This window comes from Camellia sinensis, chromosome 11 (assembly GCF_055761805.1).
Source record: "Camellia sinensis isolate YWXY chromosome 11, ASM5576180v1, whole genome shotgun sequence".
Taxonomy (NCBI): domain Eukaryota; kingdom Viridiplantae; phylum Streptophyta; class Magnoliopsida; order Ericales; family Theaceae; genus Camellia; species Camellia sinensis.
The window spans coordinates 37,282,018-37,294,779 of record NC_138971.1 but is presented as its reverse complement, the minus strand read 5'-3'; the positions used below and the strand labels follow the sequence as shown (position 1 = coordinate 37,294,779).

At 39.2% G+C, this 12,762-nt stretch overlaps 1 protein-coding gene across 1 annotated transcript in view; it reads right to left on the bottom strand.

Annotated features, from left to right (window-relative positions):
- LOC145802271 (uncharacterized) overlaps positions 1 to 12,762 on the bottom strand; it is a 36,277-nt gene that overhangs the window by 15,593 nt on the left and 7,922 nt on the right. The window contains exon 2 of the mRNA XM_082894951.1: positions 482 to 626. Within this exon, the coding sequence (XP_082751077.1) occupies positions 482 to 626 (145 nt within the window). The remainder of the gene's footprint in view (positions 1 to 481; positions 627 to 12,762) is intronic.

Genomic DNA, 12,762 nt, shown 5'->3' with positions numbered 1-12,762 from the left:
AATTGAAATTGATGGGTATGGCCCAGAAGGACCCGACCCGTAGTCTGCACGGGTCGCCCAAATGACCATTCGATTAATTATCATCATAAAGCCCAATAGTTGGCTGAATTAGAGAGCCCATGGTAGTTAGACCCAACTACCGATTAGGTACATGTCAAGCAGGAAATCGGCCATGTGGCAAACAAAAAACCTTACAAGCCACTAGGCCCCACGTGCCAAGCATTAAATGAGACTGTCAAGCATGAAATGTGATAAGGCCGTCTCCCTCTGCGGCATGGTGAAACTGCCAAGGCCGGCGCCGAGTAGGACATAGACTTTCAGCCAATAGAACAGTGTGAACAGACATGGGAATGATTGGTAAGAGATATAAGGAAGCTGAAGGCCATATGGTAATGGATTACTTGCTCACTTTTTGATACTACTCTCTCAGTTCTCTCATTTCACTCTAAGCCTCTTTCTTCTTGTCAGATACTTCACTAACTTGATCGTTGAAGGGTCCTCAGGAAGGAACCACCCCCACTTTGGAACTTTCCTGCTAGACTTGTCGCAGGTGCTACTGGAAAGACGAAGGCCAATCGACTTGTGGAGCATTTGGATCTTATCCGACCCATCTCCTATCGGCCGAACTGCATCATCAGAAATTATTATTAAAAAGTATAATTCATTTAAAATCACTTCGAGACACCGCCAAAAAAATATACAAAAAACAATTCATAATAATCAATACATATTGAGTTAATTGAGCGAGCTTAAAATTTAGAATTTTTGTAAGGTTAAACTTAGGATGAATATTGTAACGCCCCAAAATAAATACATTGAACCTGATTCATATGTGGAAGGATAATAAAAATAATATACTTTCATTAATCTAAATTGATATACAAAAGTGACACATGTGATATACATTGATACACAGTTCATCTTGAATCTACAGCATGTGTTACAAGTAGTAAAGAGAAATGAAAGCTAAATAGGTATTTATATACCCTAAGGGCTTACATCTTTCCAAGTCATTGCTTGGTTACAACAAAATGAGACTAGCTCAATACAAATAAAGCCCTTGGCTATACAAAAGAAAATGCAACAAAAGGAAGCTCTTGCTCTAAAGTCCCTCCAAGCTAGTGCCTTGGTAGAGGCATACCATCAACACCTGAAAATGGTTTTTTCCAAATAGGGTGAGCCAAAACCCAGTAGAAATAAATTATCACAATATATGAATCTTAACAAAGATATAAGTATAATGTGAATATACAATGCCTGAGACCAAAACATTCCTATTCTATATGATCATAAAGTACCAAACTTAAGAACGTAATCAATTTTCCATTAGTTCATCTCAAGTTAATTCATTTCATTTCAGCTCATGAGTCAATTTCATGGGCTTGTTTGGTTTGTGTTTGTAGAGTAGTTTTTGAGATAAAAAGTGCGAAAACTTGTTTGGTTTGCCTTTTTTCAGAAATGATTTTGAAAAATTATTTTGGGGAGAGAGTTTTAAAAAAAGTGATTGATTTGATGTGTATGAGAGAGAGTGTGATTTTGGAAAGTATGCAACCAAACAAAATTTTGAAATTTTTTTTGGAAAAATTTGTTTGGTTTGATTACTTTTGAAATTTTGATTGTAGAGAATTTTTCCCAAAATTTTTTTTGAAAAACAAACCAAACAAGTTATCTTTCAGACAACCCAACTGAGGCTACAACTTAGTAGTTCTCAAATCAACACAATTATCACACAAATACTTTAATTTTGCCATTTTACGAAAATTTCCTCCTCGGGATCGGCACCCATGTATACGTGCGGTTTCAGGACTTTCACACTGGACACATAGGCCAACTTAATTTCAATGGAGTCCATCTCCTATCCGCTCGAGCACAAGAAGTGACGCTCGAGTGTCAGACACAATAAGTTGTTCTGCTCGAGCGCCAAGGCACAATGAAGAAGACCATCACCACTCTGCAATAAAGTGATGCTCAAGTGTAGAAAACACACATCCAGTAGTTTGCAGACAACAGACCAATGCTCGAGCACAAGAAATGGCCGCTCGAGCTGAGCTCGCTCGAGCACGGAAAGGACTGCTCAAGCGTAGAACACACTCTCCTAGTAGTTTTACAGACCTACAAAAGTAATGAGAGTTTGCAAAGCCCGCTCGAGAGTAAGAAACAAAAATTTGGGCAACAAGGGTTTAGAAACCACAACAACCCAAATGCAACCACAACAACCCAACAACCCAATAGACAAATTTAAAGGAAAAACAAGGGGAAATAGGAGATGAACAACAACACTAAACCATGAAACCCGAGCCCAGGATACAACAAAGGTCGGGTCAAAACTGAAATCGCTATAATCTCCCTCCTTTAAGGAATTTCATCGCCGAAATTACAATACAAGTTCAAAATCATATTGAAACTGTTTACAACCACGATAATCTATCAAATTCAACAACATGACCTATCCACCGGTCATCCAGTCTCATCAACTCGATACACAAGTTCCCATATTGAATATACAATTCATATTTTCCCAAAACATATACAATGTTACATAGAATCTGTGTTTCCAAAACATCCACAACATATACGATGCTTTTACATTTCCTTAATCTAACAGGTTCAATACATGCTCAAACATCGACAAACAAGTCCGGATATTTCTCTTAGACTTCTAATTCACGCTCCCAAGTTGCTTTCTCAACCCCATGATGTTTCCACAATACCTTCACCAAGGGAATTGTCTTGCCTCACAAGACTTGGTCCCTGGTATCCAAGACTCTCACCGGTCTCTCCTCATACAAGGCATCCTCATCTACCACTAAGTCGGTCCAATCTAACATGTGCGATGGATCCAGCTCATACTTCCAAAGCATGCTAATATGAAATATATCATGGACCCCGAAAAGCTATAGTGGTACCGCCAAATGGTAAGCTACTTCTCCGATCCTCTTAAGGATCTCAAAAGGCCCAATAAATCAAGGGGATAACTTTCCACTCTTCCCAAACCGCATGAAACCTCGCTTAGATAATATTTTCAAGAAGATATGATCTCCCGCCTCAAAAGACAAAGGTCTCCTTCTACGGTGGGCATAACTCTTCTGGCGACTCTGGGTCGTAACCAACCTCTTACGGATAAGTGTAACTTTCTCCATCATTTCCCGCACCAACTCTGGACCCAACAAAGGTGCATCACCCACATCGGCCCAACACACAGTAGACCTATACGGTCGGCCATACAAGGTCTCAAATGGTGCCATGCCAATACTCGATTGGAAACTATTGTTATAGGCAAACTCTACTAAGGGCAAATGCCTCTCCCACGACCCCTTGAAGTCAAGGACACAACCTCGAAGCATATCCTCAAGGATCTGAATGGTACGCTCGGACTGCCCGTCAGTGTGAGGATGATACGTAGTTCTAAAGGTTAATCTCGTGCCCAAGGCACTCTGTAAGCTCTGCCACAACCGAGCTATAAAATGCGGACCTCTATCCGAGACAATCGTCACAAGACCCTGTGCAACCTCACTATGTCCCTAATGTAAAGGTTGGCAAGATAATCTACCAAATCACTCACATGCATAAGTATAAAGTTCATCGACTTGGTCAATCGGTCAACTACCACCCAAATGGCATCACTGCCCGTTGAGGTCTAGGGAGACCCTTTCATTGTGACATGCTCCCAATTCCACTAGGCTATAGGCAAGGGTTGCAATAAATCTGCTGGCCTCTGATGCTCAGCCTTCACTTGTTGACAATTAAGGCACTTCGAGACAAACACTGCCACATTATTCTTCATACCTCTCTACTAAAAATGGCAACTAAGATCGTGATACATCTTTGTACCTCCCGGGTGCACCGCAAGGCATGAATAGTGAAACTCTTGGAGCACTTCCTCTCGGCAAGACTCCGACATGAACAAACGGTCACGATATCTCACACTCTGGTCGGGATACACATTCAAGCCCCTCTCTACCTCCCAACTGGAGATCTTCTCCCGGAGGGATTCCACCTCAAGGTCACCCTTTTGTGCTTTTATCACTCGGTTCACAAGTGTAGGTTGTGCAACTACCGAAAACAAGGCTACAGACTCAACAAACTTGCCAAACTGGAAGTCAAACTCCCCAATAGCACCTAACATCTCCCATTCCCGGATGACAATACAAGTTATACTGCTAATGGACTTCTTACTCAAGGCATCGGCTACAACATTAGCCTTCTACGGATGATAATGTAGCTCGAAATCATAGTCCTCTATAAACTCCATCCACCTTCTCTGCCTTAGATTCAAGTCTTTCTGAGTAAACAGATAATTTAGGCTCTTGTGATCCAAAAACACCTCAAATTTCTCACCATACAGGTAATGCCTCCAAATCTTCAAGGCAAAGACTACTGCCGCTAACTCTAAGTCGTGAGTAAGGTAGTTCCTCTCATGAGTTTTCAACTGTCGTGAGCCATAGGCTATTACATTCCCCTTCTACATCAGGACGTAACCCAAACCTTCCCGTGAGGCATCACAATTTACCAAATAGCCCAAACCCCTCTCCGAAATAATCAATACTGGAACAGTGGTAAGTCTAACTTTAAGCTCTTGGAATGACTTCTCACAAGTCTCACTCCACACAAACTTGACCCATTTCTTCCTCAATTTAGTCAATGGTGAGGCTAGCTTAGAAAAATCCTTCACAAACTGACGGTAATACCAAGCTAACCCCAAGAAACTACAGATCTCAAAAGCATTCTTAGGTTGTCCCCAATCTTGCACTGCCTCGATCTTAGATGAATCTACAGTCACCCCTTCCCCGGATACCACGTCGCCTAAGAACTTCACTTTTCTCAGCCAGAATTCACACTTTCCAAACTTAGCATACAGTTTGTGGGTTCTAAGCAACTCAAATGCCACTCGTAGGTGCTTCTCGTGTTCCTCCTTAGAGGGTGAGTAAATCAAGATGTCATCCACAAAGACGACCACAAAACGGTCTAAGAACTCACGGAAGATCCGGTTCATCAAATCCATAAACACGGCGGGTGCATTTGTTAGCCCAAAAGGCATCACTAGGAACTTATAATGGTCATACCATGTACGGAATGCCATCTTCTAAATATCCTCATCTCTTACCCTCAACTGGTGGTAACTCGATCTTAGGTCTATCTTAGAGAAGTAACAAGACCCCTTCAATTGGTCAAACAGATCATCTATACGAGGTATTGGGTACTTGTTCTTAATAGTTACGCAGTTTAACTTCCGGTAATCGATTCAAAGTCGCAATGCTCCATCTTTCTTTTTAGCAAAGAGTATCGGTGCTCTCCAAAGTGAAGTACTAGGGCGGATAAAATCTTTATCTAACAATTCTTGGAGTTGAATCTTCAACTCATTCAACTTAGATGGTGCAAACCGATATAGTGCCATAGAAATCGGTGTTGTGCTAGGCACTAAATCAATAGAGAACTCGATCTCTTGGTGGAATGGCAAACTAGTAAGATCCTCAGGAAAGACGTCCAGGTATTCACAAATTACCCTTGGCAACTCAACCCAGACTTCATCACACTCAGTGGTTAGGAAGTTACCAAGAAGGCAACTAAGCTCACTCTGCCCATGCGGATCATATACCGGTGATAAGACTCTATCCACCTGGTCCCCCAAGAAGTAAAAACAATCCCCACTCAAGGTACATACAGTAACCCTTTGACGGTAGCAATCAATGACAACCCGATATGAAGACAACCAATCCATATCCAAAATAACATCAAAGCTAGACATGTCAATCAAAACAAATGCAAATGGAAGTCAATGACCGGCAACCTCTATGTCACAACCCCGACACCCTTGCTTCAAAATAACCTCGCCACCAATAGGTCTACATAGATAGGAGATGCTAATTAAGCCAATTCTAACCCCAAAACTGATGCAAATGTAGACGAGATAAATAAATAGGATGCACTCATATCAATTAATACATTAGCAATTGAATTGCAAAATAAGAAGGTACCTCTCACTACTGAAGGTGCTGGTACAATATTTGGTACGGTAACAGCATACACACGCCTTATAGGCCTCTGATCTACCTACTCAACCCTCAGAGCATAGGCTTGATGCACTAACTGAGCCGAAGAGGCTCCCTGATTGGCCCTCAAGGCCTGTACTGACTGTGCAAGCTGGTGACTTTGTGTTTGTCTCGAACCAGATACACCAGGTGTGCCACTTAACTGAGGGCAAAATCTCTTCATGTGCCCCGCCTGCCCACACTGAAAACAAGTGAGTGGTTGCCCTCTCCCTTGACTTTGGCTCTGAGAACGAGCCGAAGATGATGTTGTCCACTACCCTCCTCTTCCGTACGGGCACGCTGGAGACTTGTGGCCCAACTGACCACATTTGTAACAAGTAATGTCTCCCTGACCACCCCTCCCAGAACCCGAACTCGGTACTGGAAAGGTGGACCTCGACTGAGCTTCTTGGGACAAATGGGGGTTAGAACTCTTCTGCCTCTTACTGTCCCCTTGACTGTCCTAACTCCTTCTGGAGCTCCTCATTCTCTCCTCCTCCATCTGCATAATAGTCTCAAGGTGGGCCGTCTCCTCCACATGGCGCCTATAATCTCTAATCATGGACCCGGCCACTCAGAACATAAGCCTGGTCCTTAATCGCTTCTCAAACTCTAGACAACGACGCTACTCGGTCGCAACGAGTTCTGGTGCAAACCTTGACAAACTCGTGAATGTGTCCTCAAACTCAACCACTGGTGTGTTCAACTGCACTAACTTAGAGAACTGGTCTCTCAACTTCTCATTAACTGTAGGATGCAAAAACTTGTCCTGGAAGGCATTGACGAATGCCTCCCAAGTCACCCCAATGCGCCTGCGTGCATACTTCCACCACTAACTCGCATCCCCTTCAATTGGAAAAATGCCAAGGTCACCCTCAACTAATCGTCCTCGATGCCAAGCATCTCGAACATTTTCACTATCTTCTCTAGTCATTCATCTGCCTTCAGTGGCTCTTTGGGATCACCCAAAAACTTATCCGGATTTGACTGAAAAAACTCTCTCTTCAGAAAAGATGGCCCTGCTTTAGTGACTTGGGCCTGGACTTGATTCTTAACCCTGAGAATGTCCATGGATTCCCGAAATGCTCTAGCCATTTCACGGGCTAAGGTGCCCATGGCCTGCTGACCAACTGGGTCGGCCACATTGGCCTGACCAACCCCTTCTTCTTGCACCAGAATCTTATCCGGTAAAGACATTCCATGCCTCTTAGGCCTACCACGCCTACCACCACGTCCACGTCCTGACATCCTAATGAAGGTAACAAAAGAGATTGGCACATTTACAAATGTGCCGAAGCTAACTCACTCGCGTCCTAATGCGGTGGACAACAATAATTCACTCCACATAAGCACGTATTCACGTAAAGACATACAAATTTCATTCTTGGATAATGACTGTCCCGTAGCGTTGCCAGAGTTCCAATTAGAAACAGCAATGATCAAGTGCTTTTCTAATAGAACTCCTAGGAACCCATAGACTCAATCAACATCCTTGGAATTAAATCCCATACCCATATAACCACATAAGCATTCAACACATACTAATGTCTGTGCTAAGCGAGACAAACCCATTATGGTAATAACCACTTCCCACGTACGCAAGGTATTCAAACCCGGTACGCTCTGATATCAAGTTGTAACGCCCCAAAATAAATAAATTAAACCAGATTCATAGGTGGAAGGATAATAAAAATAATATACTTTCATTAATCTGAATTGACATACAAAAGTGACACATGCGATATACATTCATACGCAATTCATCCTGAATCTAAAGCATGTGTTACAAGTAGTAAAGAGAAATGAAAGCTAAACAAGTATTTATATGCCCTAAGGGCTTACATCTTTCCAAATCATTGCTTGGTTACAACAAAATGAGACTAGCTCAATACAAATAAAGCCCTTGGCTACACAAAAGAAAATGCAACAAAAGGAAGCTCTTGCTCCAAAGTCCCTCCAAATTGTGCCTTGGCGGAGGCATATCTTCAACACTTGAAAATGGTTTTTCCCAAACAGGGTGAGCCAAAGCCCAGTAGAAACAATCTATCACAATATATGAATCTTAACAAAAATATAAGTACAATGTGCATATATAATGCCTAAGACCAAAACATTCATATTCTATATGATCATAAAGTACCAAACTTCAGAACGTAATCAATTTTCCTTCAGTTCATCTCAAGTTAATTCATTTCATTTCAACTCATGAGTCAATTTCATTATCTTTCAGACAACCCAACTGAGGCTACAACTCAATGGTTCTCAAATCAACACAATTATCAAACACTTCAATTTTTCCATTTTATGGAAACTTCATCCGCAGGATCGACACCCATGTGTACACGCGGTTTCGGGACTTTTACCCTGGACACACGGGCCAACTTAATTTTAATGGAGTCCATCCCCTATCTCTTCCCAAACATGAAGTACATCCTCTTTCTCCTCCCTAACAATCATACATATACAATGTATTTAAAACATAGTCATATTCAATGACAACCAAGAAGACATTAGTTATAATTTACCTAATCCTTATGCAATTTCTACAACAATGATAGCTATCCTCCACCGATAGCCCAATACAGATATTTCTAAACAGATATTTAATCTCGAGATAGATAGTTTATGCAAATTCTCATAGGTGTGAGGTAATACATGCCCAACTCCACCATTTATGTCAACACCCATCCAATTTCACATTTACAATAACAATTTCATTTATGTGCATAAATAAATATTTGAAACATTTTAGAGCAAACGCCCATTTTTTCCAACTATCAACCCAAATGTCAAATCAACTATTTTGTCACAATACAACCTCATTTTCAAAACCCTATAACCATTTATATGGCATTCACTTAGAAAGCCTTCTTTTTATTTTGAACCCAAACCCTAGGTTTGCTCAAAGTACTCCTAAATCCCACCATTGTTACATAACAACCAATAATTAAGTTAAAAACCATATCAAAGTGTAGAAAATCCCTACCTCAAGCTTACAAGATCAAAGGAGCAAAGAGGAAAACTTCGAGAACGCCGAAACCAAGCTTTGTTCAGATCACAATGGAGCTCTTGAGATGCTAAACCTTTTTTCAAAGACACTAGGGTAAAGAGCTCAATGGATCTAGGTGAAAATGTAGAGAGAAAGAGTGAGTTTTAGAGAGAGAGAGAGAGGTTCTAGATCTAGGGTTTTGGAAAAGTTGAGAGAGAAAGAGATATGAAAAAGTGATGTAAAATGTCACTTTTACGGACCAAAATAAGCACAGTCCGCTCGAGCGCAAGAAGTGACGCTCGAGCGTCAGACACAATAAGTTGTTCCGTTGGAGCGCAAGAAGTGACACTCGAGCACCAAGGCACAATGAAGAAGACCATCACCGCTCAAGCACAAGAAGTGATGCTCGAGCATAGAAAACACACATCCAATAGTTTTGCAGACAACAGACCAACGCTCAAGCGCAAGAAATGGCCGCTCGAGCTGTGCCCGCTCGAGCGCGAAATGGACAGCTCGAGCGTAGAACACGTTCTCCCAGTAGTTTTGTAGACTTGCAAAAGTACTGAGAGTTTGCAAAGCCCGCTAGAGCGCAAGAAGTGCCGCTCGAGCGGAGGAACAAAAATCTGGGCAACAAGGGTTTAGTAACCAAGCAACCAACCTGTCCTAAATGCAACCACAACAACCCAATAGACAAATTTAAGGGAAAAACAAGGGGAAATAGGAAATGAACAACAACACTAAACCATGAAACCTAAGCCCGGGATACAACAAAGGTCATGTCAAAACTGTAATCGCTATAAATATATTAGTCTGAATGTTGTGTTAAAGTTGAGTTGACACATCATATTTCTTTGTAGTTCAAGCTAAATATGACCCTAACTCAGTTGAAACCTCTGTACCAAATATACTTAGCAGATAATTCACCTAATCAATACAGAACGTTGATAACAAAATATCCCTTAATGAAATTTGGCATTCTTTTAACAATTAAATTTTAATAGTTAATTTAAGATTATTCAACTATTTTTGAATTAATAGAAATTTCTTTATATAGTTCAAATAAATACAATAAATTATTTTCATTTTACAATATTTTGTATTAAAAAGATACGAAACTTTCATTTCGTGCATAGCACGAGTTTGTTACTAGTACTATGTATAAAGTAAAAGGATCTTTCTAACAATTAGGGCTCTACTCTAGGAATTCCAAAACTTCAACCCACTTAATAATTGGCATTTATGTTGATTTTTTTTTATTATTTTAAATATACATTAGCTACTAAAAATTAAATTTGTAGACAACAAAACATTAACAGAATGGTCATGTATAATTTTGGGATTCAAATTGTAAAAGTTTACTTGACAAATTACACCTATGCTTCGGGGAATTATTTCCCATAATAAAGCTTACCTAAATCTCTTCCTAAAATAAAGCTTACGTTCTAAATCTCTCACTGTTTTCATATAAGTTTTTCTCTCACACGTCTCCATTACTTCCTCTCTATAAGAAAAATATTCTTCACAACTCTCTTTCTCTTTCTCTCTCAAAATAGTGATTTTTAAAATTTCATTTGCTGTTTTGCAGTTATTTTTGTACCTTTCATTCAGGCTTAGTCTCTGGCCCTCATTCCTGTTAGTCTTATTAGGTAATTGATAAATCGTTAATTTTTGCATGTTTGTTATTTCTAGGATATGTGTTTGTAAAAATTTAGTTTATGCCTAATCAACGGTGATTAACTTAAATTAATTTTCACACAAACACAAAAAAGATCAGACTTGTGATTGAGTTTTATACTTAAACAAATTAAGGACTTCCTTGGAGGTAAATAAAAAAAGAACAAACAAAACAGAATATGTATTATTCAAATGAATTGTCACTTGATAATTTCCTCAACAAGCCCATAATTTCCTTGATATGCTATGATTTCCTCAACATTATCCATATATTATATTTGATAGGAACCACTTTGTAGATTTTGTGTTTGACTTGATCTTGACTCCTTGATCTAAGCAACTAACTTTCACATGGCCGCAATGGCTAACTCTTCTGACCCTCCATTTGAAATATCATAATGCCACCTCATTGTAACACTCATCATGCCACGTCAGCATTCCTAAAAAATTATCTGTGGTACGCATGCCTGATTACCACTTTATACTTCTACTTTTTTGCACAATAAAACAATAATAATAAGATTAATTGTGGCTGGCTGATAGGCGATCAATTCTTCCTTGTTGATAGGACGAATTTGGGGTTACTGTTGTAATCCTTCACTAAAGTGCCTCTACTATACTTTGAAATTACTCTGTTTCATTTTATTTATTTAGTTATTTATTTTTTAGAGTAGTAAGATATGTTACTCGCTCGTGCATCCTTCCAAATTAAACCGAAAGTTGTAGTACTTTTGATTTTCTTGGTGCTACAAACTAGGTGATCTTCTTTCTTTATAGTTTTCTCGAAGTTGTTAGCTTTTAGGTGTTCATAAGTACCCTTCATCTTAGAGCTTTTTAAATCTACATGGTTTTAACTGTCAAATCTCCAATAGATTGTGCCGAGACCACTTTGAAAAACTTTTGTCTTCATTGCATTATCTTAGAGAATCATCAAAATTTTCATTAAATTTGAGTAAAAATTTGATTTGATACGACGCATTCCAATCGTTTCATTAAATCTGATTGGCCATCCGGCCAGTCGTTCGGGTTAGAGTAAATTTTCATCAAATTTTTCCCAATCCAGTCGTCCACCCGATTGTCCGGAAGGTCGCCCACCCAGTTGATTGGCCAATCCTCCACCCAATCGTCCACCAACTGTCACCTAAGAAATTTGGTAAAAATTTAAACGCTCCCTTGATTTGATGAAAGTTTTGGTTTTGTCTTCATTTGATATGAGTTTGATGATACGATTGGAACCTAAAAAGTAAATGTTTTTCATCAAATTCAAATTTGATGAAATATCTTACCATCTCCAACCCTTACTTAGATATTTCATCAAATTTGAATTTGATGAAAAATGCCTAGTTTTTGGTTCCAACCGTGTCATCAAACTTATATTAAATGAAGGAAAAATCAAAACTTTCATCAAATCAAGGGAGTGTTTAACTTTCATCGAATTTCACAGGTGATGATTGGTGGACAACCAGATTGGGAAAGATTTGATGAAAATTTATTGTAGGCCGAATGACCTGCCAGATTTGACGAAACAATTGGAACATATCATTTCAAATTAAATTTTTACTCAAATTTAATGAAAAATTTGATGAAACGTTATGCTCTTACTAACCTCATTTTGGCACTAAGAGTGTCATATGTAGTAGTATTAATCCAAAAATATGTTTCAATTTATTTATTTAAAGATCAATATAATTTAAATTCACATATCAATGTTTGTTAGAGTAATGCTACATCTACGTAAATTCTATGCAATACACTTGACTTTTCAGTAAACTTAGGCCATGATATAGTTTGTTTCAGTCAAAATGTTGTTTCTATATTTTCTTATATTTGGTTGCAAATTTAAAAAGTGGTGGAGGTGGTGTGGGTAGCGTGATAATCTTGGCATGATTTTTGTCAAAAAAATCAACAGAAAATGTTTTCCATCTCTTAAAAGGAAAAAATGTTTGCCACCTAAATTAGTTAACTGAAAACGTTTTTCTTTTTGACTTTATTTTTCTGTTAGACCAAATGCTTTCTGGTTTTTGGCGGGTAGCACAAATCTTACTAACGTTGTGTTTGGTTAGAGGATTT